General features: G+C 38.2%; 1 protein-coding gene across 1 annotated transcript in view; it reads left to right on the top strand.

Moving 5' to 3' along the window:
• The window catches only part of WWTR1 (WW domain containing transcription regulator 1), a 77,759-nt gene that overhangs the window by 37,991 nt on the left and 22,200 nt on the right, over nucleotides 1-17,568 (top strand). The window contains exon 2 of the mRNA XM_080409469.1: nucleotides 6,485-6,621. Coding sequence (XP_080265595.1) covers nucleotides 6,485-6,621 — 137 coding nt within the window. The remainder of the gene's footprint in view (nucleotides 1-6,484; nucleotides 6,622-17,568) is intronic.

The following is a 17,568-nucleotide window of genomic DNA, read 5'->3' as shown; positions in this document are numbered from 1 at the left end:
GCTTCCTTTTTGTCCCTTTTTTGTTTACAAGGAACAGAGAGACAGAGAGAAGAGGTTGGGCAATGACTTTGCTCTGCTTGCAGAGAGGTAAACAGATTTCCCAATGTTGAGCAATGGTTGGGTAGCCGGAAGCGGATGGCTGGCCGTGCTCCAGCAGCCTGAGCCATGGGCCTGTTTGGAGCCGTTCATGAGTCAGAGCATGAGGGCTGGTGGTGCTGATGAGTCATCAGTTTCCCACTTCCCCTGAAGCAGCTTTACTTTGATGTGGCTCAGTTACAAAATCCAGTCTCTCAGTCAGTGTGACAAAGCCCTGACAAAGGGACCCGTATGAATACTACAGCATTAGCCAAACTCTTAAGTTTGTGTTATTTCAGGTGAGAGCTTGCTTACAGAATAATGTACTTCGAATCAGTCCTTTCTCCTCAATTCCCCTTCAACCTTTTTAGATTAGTAGGTCTGAATTTCCTAATACAAGAAAAAAAAAAGTCTGAAAATAGAACCCGCTGAGATATGTTTGTTGTTGGAGTTAATAAAGCAGAAAGAATTAGTACGCTTCATGTTGCTGCTTGCTAGTTTAAGCTAACTGAGCTGTGTTGGCAAGGGTGCAGTGGAAGTCGGGGATTAGAGCCTGGCAGTTAAAAAGTGCAGTATCCTGCAGTAGCACGAATTCTGAAGAATGTTGGTATTTCAGAGTGGGAAGCAGAGATCCAAACAGGAACCATTTCACATAAGCCTGAGGTAGAACAGTTGGAGCACAATGAAAAAGTCCTAGTAAAATACTGAGTTGTTTAGATCCGAGCTTTGCTTTAATCCCCCTCTGATGAGGGGCCACTGTTATGATACAGTTTACCACGTACTGATAGGACTTACTGGATGTGAATGCCATGATTGGGGTGGTGTTTGTAGTGGCATGTTCTGTGTCGTGTTTGACAGAAACTTGGGTGTATCTCATTTGAGTTGGAACTACTTAACTTTCCCTGATTTCAGTGGGAACACTGAAACTTCTTGTTTGTCTGTGAAGACCCCCCCCCCCCCCGTCAGTCTCATCTGTGATGCAGGAATAGGACTTAAAATTAATGTCTCTTTCCTACCCTGCTTATTTGCAAATGAAGACCTTGTTGAGAAAAGGCCTGCTTTGGTACTGGGATTTACAATAATAAAAAATGCAAAGATTGTTTCTGAAAAACTTGAAAGTAAGAATTTGAACATGTATTTTGGAGCTACTTTATCATGTGTTTGAATATTCCTGAAATAAGAATCTTATAAAAACCAGTCTTAACAGTTCGTTACATTCTGTCATAGCAGTTTCTACTTCATAGTGAATCTTCAATATTATAGATTAGGCAAGGTATCTTTTAAGTTTGAGGGTCCTCCTCTTTGGATTCATACACATGTAATGGAGGCAGTTATCTTCAAAATCTACAGCTAAGAACTGTTTCACTAATTCTCTCCCAAACTCTTCTTAGACTGTCTCTTTAGATAATGTGTGTAGATGATGAACAGAAAATGTCATGCAGTAAGAGGTAATAAAAATATATATAATAATAGTAAAATATTAATAATAAAAGAGCAAATAATTAGCGATTTAGAGCACTCACAAAGTTAGCATTTATCAGAATTGCTCGACATTGAGTTTCAGCTTCATTTTTGGTTGAGCAATCAGTATAGTAATACTTGTTACAGAAAGTATATTTAAATGTGATCAGCGCTTTTTATTTGTATACATTTATAAAGAAAAACCATGTTACTGTTCCATCTATTTTCTTCTCCCCCTTTTAGGGGAAAAAGAAAAGCAAAAATTATAAGTGAAATTAAATAACATTATTTGCATAACTTTTGAGCTATTTTATGAAAGACTTTTGAAAATGTTATCATTTGCAGGGAACTGCAAAAATTAAAAGCATAAACTGGTGGTAATAGAAAGATGCTTTTTTCTTAAGGGAAGTGGAAACTTCTTACCACTTAAAGAAACAGAATATAACTGTTAGGACTGAGTGAAGACATTTTTGTGGTATTTATTAAGTATTAATTTAGATAGATGTAGTGTAATGGGTTATCTTTCTGTATAGATGCTGCTACACCAGAATTACGTGTGTGAAGTGATTTATAACCATATAATTCCATTGATAAAGCAGGTAAAACTAGTGTACAAGTCAGTGCCTTAGGCAGCAGTTAGACCAGGGGTGTAACACAGTGATAACCTCGTTATCTCTGTGATCCTGGAAATTAAATGCTTAGTCTTTGTCCAGTACCAGTGTAAAGCTCAGATGTTGAGAGAAGTAAAAATTTTACTGTCTTCCAAGTGGGTCGCCCATGTAGTACAGTTTAACAATGCAGGCAAGATTTCTCACCCGTGTTACTTTTTGTCTGAAGCTTTGTTTTCTGTCTCGTTGTAGGCTGTGATGTATGCCAAGAAGAAAATCCTTCTGGGGGGGGGGGGGGGGGAAAGTAGTTCTGGAAATAATAAAACAAGGAACAGATGGATTGATACAATCCCAGACAAGGATATTTAAAAGTGGATTTCTCCATAGTGTTTTTCTTCCTTCTGTACAGATACACATTTCAGAGCTGAATAAATAGTCTGCATTACAATGAAACTTGACACATATGAGCAAAATTATTTTTTCCTGGGGTTGAAAGAAACAGTGGTAAAAGGGTGTGGTTTCACAATCAGAACTGCTGCTGTTCTACCACTAAGGCTCCAAATCGACTTTTCCTTCCTCATGCAACTGTACAGCTGGTTGGATGATAGTGCAGCAACAACAGAATCAGCAAAACAGAAAAAATAAGAAATTAGTATTAGCCACAAGGGCTTGCTTAGCCTGATCTGGTGGACAGCACAACTGCAGGATTACTGCTGTCAGTCCAAGAGAAGGGATGAGAACGTGTGGGCTAGGGATATGAGACTTCCCCTCTCAGCAGCAGCATGGACTTGGCTTGTCCTCAGCCAGTCATGAAAGCACAGCTTCAGTGCAACTTACTGTATCACTGGACTGTATTGTAATTTGCTTTTTAAAAATCCTAGTCCTATGGACAGTCCAGAGCTAAATCCTGCTCCTGGTGACTGACTCTGATCTGGCTGCTCAATACCCTATGCATTACCAAACGTAATGGGGTCAGGGATGGGAGCCCACCTGCCTGCCATTTGGTTGTAGACCGGTAAATGCCATTTAATTGGTTTTAATGATGAAGGTCATGAATTTTAGGACAGTATTCTGTATTTTAGTGTTTGAAATCCACCTGTAATGTTTAATGTTTTACCTGTTGGCCTTTAAGAAAAAAAGAGGCTGTTCTGAATTGAACTTTGTCAGTTCTGATGCCCAGGAGGCTGTAAGAATCTAAAAAAGGCTAATTTCTGACACTGCTACATTTTCTTTTATTCTCCTGTATAAATAAAAAGATACTGGGCCAAAATCTGTTATCCCAATATAAATCCAGTACATTCCAAGTGGAATGAACCAGTACTGCGTTCTGCAAAGGTTTAACGTAACCTTTTCAATACCTATGCAGAAATAAAGGTGTAAAGGGAGTGGGGGCGTAGGGTTTTACATAAACAGTGGAAACGGGTTGGGGAGAGGCTTCTCTGGCCTGAAACCAAGCCCTTTATTTTAGAGTCTGTCTGATTTTAGGGAATTGTTGGGGTTTCAATTCCACTATATTAAGTTGTTAAATAAGCTTTGTCTAATGTTTAACAGTCTTTTCTTTAATAACTGGATAAAACCAAATCAGTTTAGTGGTCATAGTAATAAATTCTAGTAACAACCAACTATCACTTGATCTTGAATCACAGTGTTAATGCCATGTTCGAGGGTTCTGTTTCAGACGCTCTGTCAGCACGTTTTTTAATGAAGAAGGTATGTTTGTATGCTGCCAGGATGACACCAAGAAGGGTAAGCAAGGCCACTCGTGAATCCTGGCTGTGGCTGCTGAGAAGTTACCAGGCTTACAAGGAAAATTCCAGTGTGTTGGTTTTTTTTTAATTTATTTTGGTGTGATTTGTTTTTTGTTTTGTTTTAACTGCAGTTGGATTCTTTAAGATCTGTGATCCTTAGGCTTTTTGGTCATTTTTTCAGTTCTGTAAGTTAAAAAGCATTGCTGAGTGGTTATCGTTGCCCTGCTTCTCACATGTATAATTGAAGTATGGATTGTTTTCTCAATAAAAAGGATAAAAGAGGTTTTGAACAAAAGCAGTATTAGTTTTCAGGTACGGTTTCTTGACTGGTTGCTTTGCATAGCAATTTGCAAAACATATTTATCTTTTCTTACAAGCAGTTTTATGTGAGAAGAAGCTTTATGAATTTATTAAAACTTGATTGAATATTTTAAATTTACAGGTCTTATTTCAAATGAAATAGGAGGAAATCTGCAAGGCAGTAAAGTTACATCCTAGAAAGATGCTAATTTACACAATACACCTTCATTTATTGATTCTGGATTATGTGTTTCTTCATGTTTTGTGCTGACTTAATGCTCACTGCCTTGGATTAGTGCTGACTGCCTCACTATGTCAGTAATGAAGAAAAGACATGTAACTCCAAGGAGAATAAATGGCACAGCTCTTCTTTGTAAACCTTTGTAGGCAGGACATTTTAAGCAGGCATATTTTAAAACAAGAAAGGGATGGAGAATTATCGCATGGTACAATGTGGAAAGAAGCTTCTTTACAGAACTACAGCTCATTTCATCCTAATTCAGTGATCAGGAATCAAGTGTTTCAACAGGAAGTGTTTATGCCAAATGTGTTTCTGAAAGAGTAATTACTGTTTGACTCTGGCTTTTAAAATATATTGAGGATAATTTTAACATAGTACTGTTCTTAAGAAGTTTTTTTCAAAGTCATTAATTGGACAAAAATTTTGCTGGGCTGATGATAATGTTAACTGTCAGCACTATATAAACTCTATTACTGAAGAATATTTTTAATGACTTCTCTTACCTAAGCCCGATATGATTTGAAATTTTTTACAGTTTCAGTAAACCCAATGATGCTGTATTAAAAGTGCAAGACAAAAAAAGTCATAGTTACTGTCATAGACTGCTACCAAGCATTCCTGCTATTGTGTTCTTTCCTAAATATCTACAATGCTGTGAATCTGTGCGCAAGACCCACATATAGCAAGTCATGTTATTTTTGCCAATACCAGAGACTTACTGTAAAGAGTTTGGACGTCGTAACATCACAAGAGATGGAAGCTTGCTTGTGAAATAGTACTGGTGATCAGCTGAGTCTGAAAGTGTGGAGTAGTCACAGCAGTAATGGCAATGCTAATAATGTAGGTGAAAGTTACAATGATGAGTTGATGAGTTCAGTAAATGAACTCAATGATGAGTTCAGTAAAAATGATGTTAGACTGTGCTTTTATGAAAGGTGTATTGGAATGATTTTCCAGACAGAATATTTAAATTTTTATCCTTCTTAAAATGTTCTTCTTAAAATCTTACCTCTTGTAAAGTTTTCTAACAAAAAACTAGTAGAGGAAAACCCATGCAAGTCCAGCCAGTAATCAAGAGCCTAGTTAGTCATTTGGGTGAAAGCTGGACACAGAACCAGGTAATCCTTAGATACATACCAGACAATAGATTGCTTTAAGATAGTTCCTTTTTCTTTTCTTGTTTCAAAATAGAATTACATGCTGATGCTTTTAAAATCCTTGTCCTGGTAAGTTTCTTTCAAAACTGATACATTCAGTGAAAACCTTCAGTTGCAACAAAATCACAGTTCCTTCACCACTGTATTCTATGGCAAAAATATTGTACAGAGGCCACACTTTATAGTTACCTCACTGCAAAATCTGACGCAGATTTGTGCACTACTCCATTGTTTTCAGGGTAATACAGGTACATGAGTGTTTACATACTAGAGCAGTAGATACGTCGTTAACCTACATTGCAATAAAAACTGGTAGTGCCTTTACAGAGAAATTGGTGATGACACGTAAGTCAGGAGGACATAATCTGTCCCTTTTTGTAATGAGAATATATTCTGATATCCTTGGAGGCATACAGACAGACTAGTTTCCATGGTGTGGTAAGGAACAAAGCAGCTGGATTTGGCAAGACAAACACTTGTCTTTTCAGAACTCAGCAGAATGACCTTACATTGCTGAGTGAAGAACAGTCATATATTTGAGTGTGTAGAAAAAGACTGGTAGGATAAGAGTAAATAACTTTTGTAAAATTAAATAATTTGGAAGATGTGTATGTATTACAGATTTTCAATATCGTAATAGAATTCACCAGTTGTTCAAGTAAAAGTAATTATTCAGCAGTGTTGCATAAAAGTTAGAATAGCAGGGGCAGAAGATCAAGAAAAAATAAATGACAAGATGATAGATAATTTCAAATGCGTTAGGGTGAGATGAGGAGGGTAGAAAAATGTGGGATGAGAAAAGCAAATGGAATTTTGATGACATTATTGCTAACCATGTGTATAATATACTCGGATATTTTGTGTTAATATTGTGTTTTATCTTTTCTTTCTCAGTCACATAGAAAAAATTACAACATGGCAAGATCCTCGAAAAACTATGAACCAACCACTGAATCACATGAGCCAACATCCTGCAGCTGCTTCCACACCAGTACCACAGAGATCTATGGCAATGTCTCAGCCAAATCTCGGTGAGTACTGGATGCCATCTCTCTGATGAAAATACAAAGGAGAGAGGAGAGTCACCTTTGACTAATCTGTTTGCCACAGTAATTTTTGCTTCAAGATGGGTACCTCTATTCTGCTATCAGGCCTAATGTTCTCCACTTCCTTTTCTTGTTTTTCCCTTTGTAGAGTTTGCAGCAAGTGAATTTGTACTGTTTGAGGTGAAGTTCTAACATCTCATGCGTTTTATTTTAGAGCTTCTGTGACAAAATTTTGATGTAGTATTGAACATAGAAAAATAAGGTCTTTCTGTGCTTTTTCATTCAGAGGTAGTGTAAATCTCTACAAGCCTACCATATAATTTCCAAAGCTTACTATGCAAAGTGCTGTTAAGTGATCAGTCTGCAGTCTTTGCTGTGTTTCCTCAGGTCAGAGATTGTACCTAGTTTGCTTATTTGTTTGTTTATGGTGTGGGGTGGTGGTTTGCATAGCTAGGTTCTGCACTGGAAATTACTTGCAAAATACTAAGAAGCCTGTTTTGCAGTATGAATTACCTAAAGACTTTCTATAAATGGTGTGGTTTCATTGCTGGTCCTCCTTAGCAGTTCAGGCTTAAGTTTAAGCATGATCTACATTCCTCTGATTTTGCCAGATAGGAGCCTTAGTGAAAATAAAGCAGTGAAAACTCTGAAAATTTTAAAGAGAAAATGTAAATGGAAGAAAACATTTTCATGTGTAATTGAGAATTACAAATAATCCCTAATATTTCCCTGCTGCAGCTTTAACTTTTCTACCACTCAAGAAACTGAGGAACAGATAGGTCAGCTTACAGGCTAAAGATCACAAAACTGTGTCAAACAGGTAATCTTAAAAACACAGACCAGATTCTTGTTCAGGTTAATTTTTGATAAGTTGATCTCATGATTTCATGATTATTCATTTGCAGTGTGGTTCATCAGGGCTGTGTCTTTACCATTTTCTTGGAACGTGAACATTTGACTGCCAGTAGTCACCAACAGCAGTAATGCAATATACAATATTTTTGTCTTCAATTGCTAATAAACACCTTAGGCTGTCCCCTGAGGTAACAAACTTCATTTCTTTCTGATACCTTTCTCTCAACAACTGTCCTGCTTGAATATATTCAGTAAAAGGTGTGGGCTATGCTGTGTGGTTTAGCAGACAGTAGCAAATTGTATCAGGAGAGCATATATGTGAAGAAGGAACCTGAGTAAAATCTGGAAGGTTAGGGTGTGCTGCAGTGTGTCATACTACATTGTAAAGCTAACAACTGCTTTGCACGTGTTGCTTCAAACCACAGCTGCGTTTAGGTCAATCTGTTTATAGCAATTCCAAAATGGCCAAGAGGTAAGAATAGGACAGTGGGGGTTTTTGTTCATACCAGCTCCTCAGCTTGTGTTGACATCTGTTACATTCTCTCCAATTAAAAAACAAAGGAGGTACCATAAATCAGGACAGTGTACAGCAAGCTTTTTCCCTCAGTGTGTCAGTGGAAGTGAATCAAAACCAAATCCTGTACTGAAATACGTGTATACTGAATTTTAGAGAATGGTCTTTCCTGGGATACAAAGGATTAAAATAAAAGCATACTCAATTAACAGTCTGTTCTTGAAGGGACTTCAGGTGCCCCACAGGGGCATTTCCACAAACTTCAAAATCTGTCATATCAAACACAGACTATTTCATTCAGTGCCCTTCACATTTATAGATGAGCTTCTACTTTTGGTAGGTATTTATACAATGCTTGGCTTAATGGTTCAGATCTGTGATTGAATTTCCTAAACTTTAGCCCACTAGAAGCAGTGTGTAAAAATTTCCACAATGTCCGTACTTATTTAATCAAGAAAATATTTTGTCAGCGTGTTTTGGTGTCCTTTTTCACATTCTGGTGGCTTTCAAAAGACATGCTGTGACACTTTGAGAGCAAGCAAATCTGTTCGCACAGCTGAGTAGCACTTTCAGCACTTACTACTAAATTCAGCATCACAGTCCCTGATTTCCCAATCCACCTGTTTGAACACATCATGTGACACTATTTTGTTTAAAAATGCATTTTAAAAGATTTAATGTAGAAACTCTGTGTATGTGTGTAGATATATATATCCACACACACAAACTGCGAGATAGCAATAATCTGAACAGAATACAGTAGCCTCTGAATATTCGTGTGACAGTTTAAAATACCTGTGAGTGCAGTTTCCAGTACTGAAGTAAACCATCTCTTGTTTTGAAATTACCTTGGCCAAAAGGGAGGTCTTCCTGCTCTTTTGTGATGCTAGCAGTGCTACTGCTAAAGCTGCTTTCTGGAGTCTTGCTCAGACATAGAAGCGTGCAATTTGTTGGTCTGTCAGTCAGACCTCTAAGCCAGAACTGATTGTGCCAACATCTTAACAGACATCAGAGGAGAAATGGAAATTGTATTCCAAGTTAAGATACTCTTCTGGCCATAATTTTGTAACTTTTTAGCAAATTAAGTCTATGCATCTGTCTTTTGCCTTAGCATTTTTTGGTACTGTAGGAATTAACAGAAAGTTTTCTTTTGAAGACGTGCCACTTGAAAGAAAAGGATCTAAGTGTTCCAGGTCTACGTACTGGTCTGCACTTCTGTTTACTAACACGTGTTTTCCTTGCTGTCCTGCTTATGAAGAAAAGGAAAATATGGTGGTCTCTTCTGTACAGCTTGTTACTTCGGTTTTATGAACTCCTTTCAGCAATATGTGCTTGGAAGCGTACAAAGGCAGTTGTAAACATTCTGTCAAAAGCATAGTGTGACTATGTGATACCAAATCATAGTATGCCTATGCCTGAGACACAGAGAAACGTATAGTGAAAACTGATTGAAATTAGTAGACATACTGCTGTATTTTTGAACCTTTTTTCTGGCTGTGGTTTTTATGTTGTCTGTTTATGAGCTACATTTACTGGTTTTCTTTAACTTTAGCAGTGTTAGTTTTCTCACTAATGTTTAAAGTATTGCTTTTAAAATGTTACATAACAAAGGCATTTGAAGATATTTCTTCCTTTGATACACCTTAAATTTATGGAAGACTTACACATGCTAGGCTCATTTCTAGGCTCATTTACACGCCACCACTAAATTCAGCGAAGCTTTATGAATGAAGAGAGGAACTTGCCCCAGAGACTAAAAGCTTGTTATTGCAGGTTAGTGTATATTCAAATTTGTTCAGTTTTCTTTTTCTAATTATTTTACCTTTGTTGTTCTTCTAAGACAGTCTGTGGATGGATGACATTGACAGGAATCTTGTAACTATGTATTAACTGTCTATTGCCAATCAACTCCGTTACTATGGTAGAATCAAAGACTGTATGTGGAAGGAGAGGTATCTGTACACCCTTATTTTAGGCATCTAACCTAGGTCCCTCAATTAGGAGATGGAGCTCCATGGTCTTACTGTGAATGAAAGGAAGGAGAGAGCAGTTGCAGTGCACCTAAGCTAATGGTCAAACTACTGCCTGACTTAACTAAATTGTTTTCTGGAAGTGCCTAAGTCCAAGCTAGGGAAGCTGTTCTGCCTTAATGGAAGTCACTGGTGTAAGAGGATTGGGGAGGATAGTTTTTCCCTATGTGTAGCAAGTTCTAGGGGGAAAAACCCAGATCCTTATAAAAGTTTCTTTTGCAACAATTTTTAATGAAATGCTACTTGTTTTGTAATCCTTCTCTATTTTACATTATGCAACACTCAAACCCATTGTTATTTTCATCCTGCTTGCTTTGAACTCTTTAAAAAGAGATTTCTTTTGTGGTTGTACTCTTCATCCAGTTGGTGAGCACAATCTGGTCTTCATTTAAATGTTTCTCAAGTTTAACAGTTTGCAACTTATTGTGACATAAAATAATAAACCCCTCTGATAGTGTTTATGTTTTCTCTATAAATTAGCTTGAATTTATATGTGCGAGTTCTTTTCCTACAAGCTTTTTAAGGAACAGACTCTATCTGCAGAAAAACCTCAGAAGATCTTCTGGCCAAAGTGGCATTATGGTACAGTTGGTTGTAGAATTTAGGCCTCACAACAAATAACAGCTGTAGACTGCAAGGCACAGTTATTCTAGGTCCTGTGTGAGTGATTAAGCTGTATGTTAAGTAGTGCCCAGAGTTTGGTGGTTTGAGAGTTTTGGGCACGCTGTCACTTCACAAAATGCCTTTGAGTTTATTTGGGCATGGTTAGGGGCTTTCAATTTCTCTAACTAGAAACTGTGGTTAAAAAGTGTGTTTGGTCTAACTAAACTCACCAAAGTCCTGGCTGGATGTCCCTGATGCTCCCTGGTGCCAGGCTACCACTGTCATCTCTCTGTCTCGCTTCACAGTGGACCATCCAGCATCAGCAATAACAGAAGTGCATGCCTGGTTTTACCACTTTGCATTTTCCACTTCTGGTATACAAGAGAACTTGTGTGACTCATCACACTTTTTACAGAGATAGGACTGATGGGTAGAAAGGCTTTTAAAAGCTGCAATCATGTATCAGCTGGCTCAGGGAAGAAGTGACAAGGACTGAAGCAAAGAGACGAGCAGAGCTATCTTATGTTTGTGTAGAACCCTTAGGCATTAGAGCTGAACCATCTTCCCTTACCCTGTCTGTTTTTTCCCCTTAATCTATTATTTTCCATGTAAGCGTGGACAAGATAATTTTTCAAGGTCCCTTCCAACCTGGGCTATTCTATGATGATGATTGATAATGTGATAATTTCATGACTTGTAAAGTATCATCTTGATGCATAGTGTCTATTGGCCCAGCTAACCCTGCCTTCACAAAATGTACCCAGATCACTCTTAATTCTGAACTCTTACATAATACCTCATAACTATATGTTCTCTCAGATTCTGTCAAGGTGAATTCATTAATGTGTAAATACGCAGGAGAAAAGATAATAAAGATGTGAGCATGTTAATGTTATGTCATTATGTTACGGTTCCTGAGGTTTCCAGTGTTACCATGCTGTGTATGTATCAGGAGCAGATTGTTTTAATTTATCTCTGTACTGCTGTTTTTTTATCAGTTGTCTGCTAGTGGCATCCTCAAAGGGGTATTATAAGAAACTGTACTCATTCAGATGTCCTGAATTGAGGGACAGCTGCTGGAAGATAATTAATGATGTTATGAACTTGCAACAGTAAGGATGCCTATTCTGAAGTAAGGAAAGAAGCTGGATAAGTTTCCACATGTGGCTGAGTGTCGGGGCTTTGCAAAATTTAAGGTTGTAGCCATCACAGAATAATTCAGGTGGGAAGGGGCCTTGGGAGGTCTCTAACCCAACCTCCTGCTCAAAGCAGTCTACTATGAGATCAAACCAGGTGCTGAGGGCTTTATGCAGTCAGCTTTCAAAAACCTTTGCGGCAAATCAGAGTCTCCCGGTGCAGTTCTCATGCTTTTGTGAGGTGAGAAGAGGCTGGCACCATAAACAGAACTGTTACTGTGTGGTCAGCACCAAGTGGTGGAGTTTCAGCACGTGTAGTAACACACTTAAGAGTAGCAAATAATTTCTGGCAGAGGGAGCAGGGTACTACATAGACTTTCATTTGCACTCAACACCTGCACTTTCACCTGATCAGATCATGTGTAGATATAGAGTACAAGAAAAAGAAAACAGCATATCACATCTGTGGTAGAAGCTGGTAATATTTATCTCCATTTTATACATGAAGCATTTCAGGCATAAAACAGTGGAAAGCCCAACGTTAATTTGTTTACGGTCAGTGTATGCACTGATCCTGTGAGTTCAACCATATGAACTTACTGTGTCAAACTCTAGATGAAGAACTATTTGATTATTCCCCACCACTGAAAAAGAGAAAGCTCCATACCTTAGAAACTTAATTTATCAAGATCCAACAGCAGACGTGACCCAACTGATGCAAGCAGGATGGTTTTAACTGTTAAATATACTGGTTGTCTAAGGTGAAAGACATTATGTATTATGCAGTAGAATTTAACATGAAGAGCCTCTTGCATTGACAACTGTTTGTTACAGAAATTCATCTGTGGATCTAAAAAGTTTAACTTTCAGCTGTATTGCTAAGGGTAATTTAATTGGGTCTGGATATAACTGGGAGTTATGGCACTTTGCCCTCTGCTTTCATTTTTTTTTTTTTTTAATCAGCCAGGAAATCCAACCAATAAAATAATGCAATAATCCTGTCAAAGAGTAATAAACACATGAACCAAAGTTTCCATATCCTGCCACGATAAAAGAGGTGTAGCTACTATTGTTTGAGGATGATAAAATGCTGTTTTGGTTACTGTGTCAAAGTGAGCCTCTGGAGATAATAAAACAGAAACTCCCAAAGTGTTTAAGAACAGGTGGTACGTGTTTTAGTGATAACTAACACGTTAAATGGTCTATATTTTGCAAGACTTGGTTTGCATTGGCTGGAAGTTTGGCTGCAAATATGTAACACTGAGAGGAACCTGTTTTTCCCTCTGTGTAGCCCATACCCTCACACCACCTGCACAGTGGAAAGGCTTCCTGTTCCAGGTCATTTTTAATTACTGGATATCCTGAAATAAGTGGACACAATTCATTTGTGGTCAGTGTGAATAATTTTGGCATCTGCTTTTGGTTAATGAAATAATACATACAGGAGAGCTGAAAGCATTGTAGAGGACCTGTATGTTCTGTGGAAATGAGAGTTTTATGACACAGCTCTGGAAAAGAATGTTTGGGTTTTTTTTTTGTTATTTGCAATTAAAAACTCTGAGAAGTAATTTATCAGGCATATTTCAAATGGAGTAATTTATTTATGTTTTAAGGACAATGGCTAATGGTTCCAGAGACTAATGAGAATCAACTTCAGTGTCAAATAGATTAAATCCAAGTATCTCAAAGGACACATGCCTTTAAAGCGGCAGCTGACTATCTAGTAAATCTGATATTTATGTTATGTTAAAGGTTGATGTGTTCAAATGAGATGTTGGTATTGTTTCAAAATCCAGTAATTTTTACTTTATTTTAACAAAGAAGTTCCTGTTGTTGTAAGCATTTCCCTTCGATGCAAGCAGTAATCCAAATGTGCCACTACAGGAGTGGAGTGTCATTTTCATACTTCCAAAGTGAATGAAATGCAAAAGCTGAAGATTGCATGAAACAAAAGTAAAAATAATTTAATAAATACTTTAAATAATAGTAGTCATCAGTAATTGATCATTAGCATTAAAGCTGTCTCTCCAGTCAAGCAGCGCCTGCCTTACTTGTTGTTATTGATGTATTGTTAGAAGTGCTTACAGAGTAAATCTCTAATCTTTTAAATAACTTCCTGCTAGATCATAGCTTTGATGCTGCACCTGCAGGTGGTTTGTTTGGTGTTTTTTTTAAGCTTGAATCATCGAAGACAGGAAAGATCAGTTAAACATGAATATCACAGAACTTAACAGTTGAAACTGTTGAGAAATTTCTGTATAGCTATTTTCAGCCCAGAAATCTGAATAAAGGAGTCTCTGTGCACTGGGATAGTACAACTTCTTGGTTTAATACTTTACAGATTTTTGGAACAAAATGCACCAGAACTGAAAAGCAGTATTTTTTGCTGACCTTGTTGGAAGGCTAATGCTGTTTCTGGGAAATAAGTGAAACAAGCAGTTCTTTGTTGGCAGAAGCAGAGAGAGAAAAGGAGGGGAGCCTAGTCTTTTTTTTCTTCACAGTGTCGTGACTAAAGTCAAAACTGTAATATGGCTGGGTTCATACTTTTTTTAAAAAACAAACAAACAAACAAACCTCTGTAGACATTTTTTTTTCATCAGAGTGTGTTGCGTGACACCTGATGTTGGCCAGTTCATATGAATTAGTCTCTGGGCTGCCTGTAAAGGGCGTAGAGAAAAAAGATCCACAGTTGCATCCAGACACTTCTGACAGTAAAATAATAAAAATTGGTACAATCAGTTCAACGCATATGTCAGAAGCAATTTATGCTTGCATGTTTTGGCTTCTGCAACTTGCAGAGTCTCTTGCCCACAAAGTATGTAAGCCCTTGCTTAGTATGTATCCAATAAAGTCACGAACAAAAAGGTCTCCTACGATGTCATAAGACCTAATTCACTAGAATATCATTATTAATTTAGAAGTAAAAAAAAGCAATAAAAGGGTATTTTTTTCTATTTTTCATTAACTGGAAAAAGAAAATTACATAGGTCTGACTTGAGATGTGAACTAAATAGCTGTAATTCCATGGACTGCAATTAAACTGTGGCCACATAGTCCAGGTTTGGAACTTAGCTCCATATTTTTTCTTGTTCTTATCTGAGCTGGTGAATTGTGTAATAGCTGTTTATTGAAGAGACTTACTTCATTTTGTGCAAAATAAGTTTGTTTTTCCCCAAGAGAACTGAATTCAAGGCCATCCTGAGTGCGTCTGCTAGAATGGTGAATACTTTTCACCTGCTGTATTATATGCAGTCTCCTTTATCATAGAGTGTAGATTTGAGCTTTTTATATTTTTCCTTTGTTTGCAGAACTGTAGAAATGTTAATGCTGTTAGTGCCAAACTCTGCCTAGTGAATTTAAGCTTACTGAAGACCAGTTGATTTTTCCATAGTTACCTTTTGACCTCTCAAAAGAGGTCCTAAAGCTCCCCAGACCACAGGCTGAAAAGAGTTGTTAAAGTGTCAATGATGTGTTAGATGAGTGTCATTGTACTGAAATCAGTATTCATATTGAGTAGTCTAGTTGGAGCATGAACTGCAATGTTTTCTTTTTTGAACCCAAACCCCATTATGTTCCTATAGCATTCAAATACAAATTCAGAACTCAAATGTAAATAATAGCAGGCATTTATAAAATTGCATAAATATCATAACAAATGTGCCATATAGTTATTTCATAAGGAACAAAGATTTGTAGATTGTCATATTCTTAAGTTGCTCACTGGAGTTGACACAAGACTTTCCTTTGGCTTTCACTGGGCTCATTCAGACCTTTAGTGACAAAGAGTTATCAGCTATATTCAAAAGGGATGTTACTGAACTATTCAGTACAGGAGTTCAGCTCTGGTTTGGTTGACTAGTTCCAGGAAAAGAAGTTAGGTAGAAGACTTCCCTCAAACTAAGCTTATGTAGATACTTGTCATGGTTTAACCCTGGCTGGTGACTAAGCCCTAGGCAGCTGCTGGCTCACTTCCCTCACAGAGGGATTAGAAGAGTAAAAGTGAGAAAACTCATGGGCTGGGCTGAAGACAGTTCAGTAGGTAAAGCAAAACCCACATGTGCAAGCAAAGCAAAGCAAGACATTCAATCACCATTCTATGGGCAGGCAAGTGCTCAGCCATCCCGAGGACAAGGACGGCAGGGCTCCATCCCACATAACAGTGACTTGGGAAGACAAAGGCCATAATGCGACCGTCCCCTTCTTCCTTCTTCTTCCTCCGGTTTATATACTCAGCATGATGTCATATGGTATGGGATATACCTCTAGCCTGTTCGGGTCAGCTGTCCCGGTTGTGTCGCCCCAGTTTCCCATGCCTCTCCAGCCCTCTCGCTGGCAGGGCCTGAGAAACCAAAAAATCCTTGACTTAGTACAAACATCACCCAGCAAAACCCAAAACCATCCCAGTGCCATCAGCATTGTTCTCCCACCAAATCCAAACACAGCACTGTACCAGCTGCTGAGAAGAAAATTGACTCGCTCCCAGCGGAAACTGGGAGTAGATACCATAGGGATCGTTTTTACATTGTTAGGATTCTTTTCATTCCAACTAGTATATTTAAGATTCACGATTAATTGAAATCTAGGCAATATCAGATGTGCTTAAAGGTGTTCCAAGTACTATATTTTTCTCTTTTCCCCATGCGTATCATTGTAGAAAAGCAAATTACTGTTTATTCCAGGTTTTTTTCTTGTTGTTTGAAGAACTCACACAGTGGACAATACAAAAGCAGTGAAAAGTCTTGGTCCTGTAATAACTATATCCTTCAGTATATCATAGTTTTCCACAGTTCTTTTGAAGAGACTGGAGTTCTGCCTGGATGCTGATTTTTGCCCAAGTGGATAGCATTGCAGGATAAAACCTACCTGACATTACGCATAGCATGCTGCATAGAAAATACACAGTGGGGAAGGAAATAGAGAAAAAAGAGGAAAATTGTTCGTTTGCTGTGTTTTGGACTTGTGATTAAACCAGTGTTGATAACACACCAGTGTTTTGACTATGCCTGAGCAGAGCTTGCAGAGTGTTGAGGCTTTCTGTTTTTCCCACTGGTTCCCCTCCAGACTGCCTGTAGGCTGAAGATTCACAAGAAATGGGGAGGTAACACTGCTGAGACAGCTGATCTGAATTGCCTAAGGGGATATTCCATACCATATGATGCTATGCTCAGCAATAAAAGGCTGAGGAAAGGAGGGGCAGGGGGACATGTTTGTGGATACAGCATTTGCTTTCCCAAGTAACCCTTACATGTGCTGAGTACCTGCTTTCTAGAAAGCGGCCAACATCTGCCTACTGATGGGAGTTCATGATTAAATTATTTTATTTTACTTGTGTGCATAGCTTTGCCTCACTTGCTAAACTGTCTTTACCTCAGTCCACAAGTTTTTCTCACTTTTGCTTTTCCAGTTCTCTCCCCGATCCTGCTAGTGGGGGGAGGAATTGAGTGACTGCTGCTGTGGGGGCCCAATCCACCATAGCAGGGCAACTGCAGTTTTCAAAAACTGTGGATGGACTTACTGCACATTTGCACTATATTGAACCACTTGTGGCCAGTAAGTCCCAAATTGTTGGATTTGCTTTGTGTACTTGCGCACACTGTACAGCACGTGCAGATTTCTGCTAAACATCTCAAAGTCTTGTAGCTAGCTGTTTTCCTAGTGGAATTGTTCTGTTCACCAAGTCCCTTTCCCCCGACCGTCAGAACTCCAATGGCAAATGCTTTTGGTTGCAGCTTGTGCAGCACTACTGCAGTAGGTTTTCTGAAGCATCATTCAGTAGCTTTAACTGCTCTGCCAA

The sequence above is a fragment of the Falco punctatus genome, assembly GCF_963210335.1.
Source record: "Falco punctatus genome assembly, chromosome: 13".
Lineage (NCBI taxonomy): Eukaryota > Metazoa > Chordata > Aves > Falconiformes > Falconidae > Falco > Falco punctatus.
This window is presented reverse-complemented; position numbering and strand designations above follow the sequence as displayed.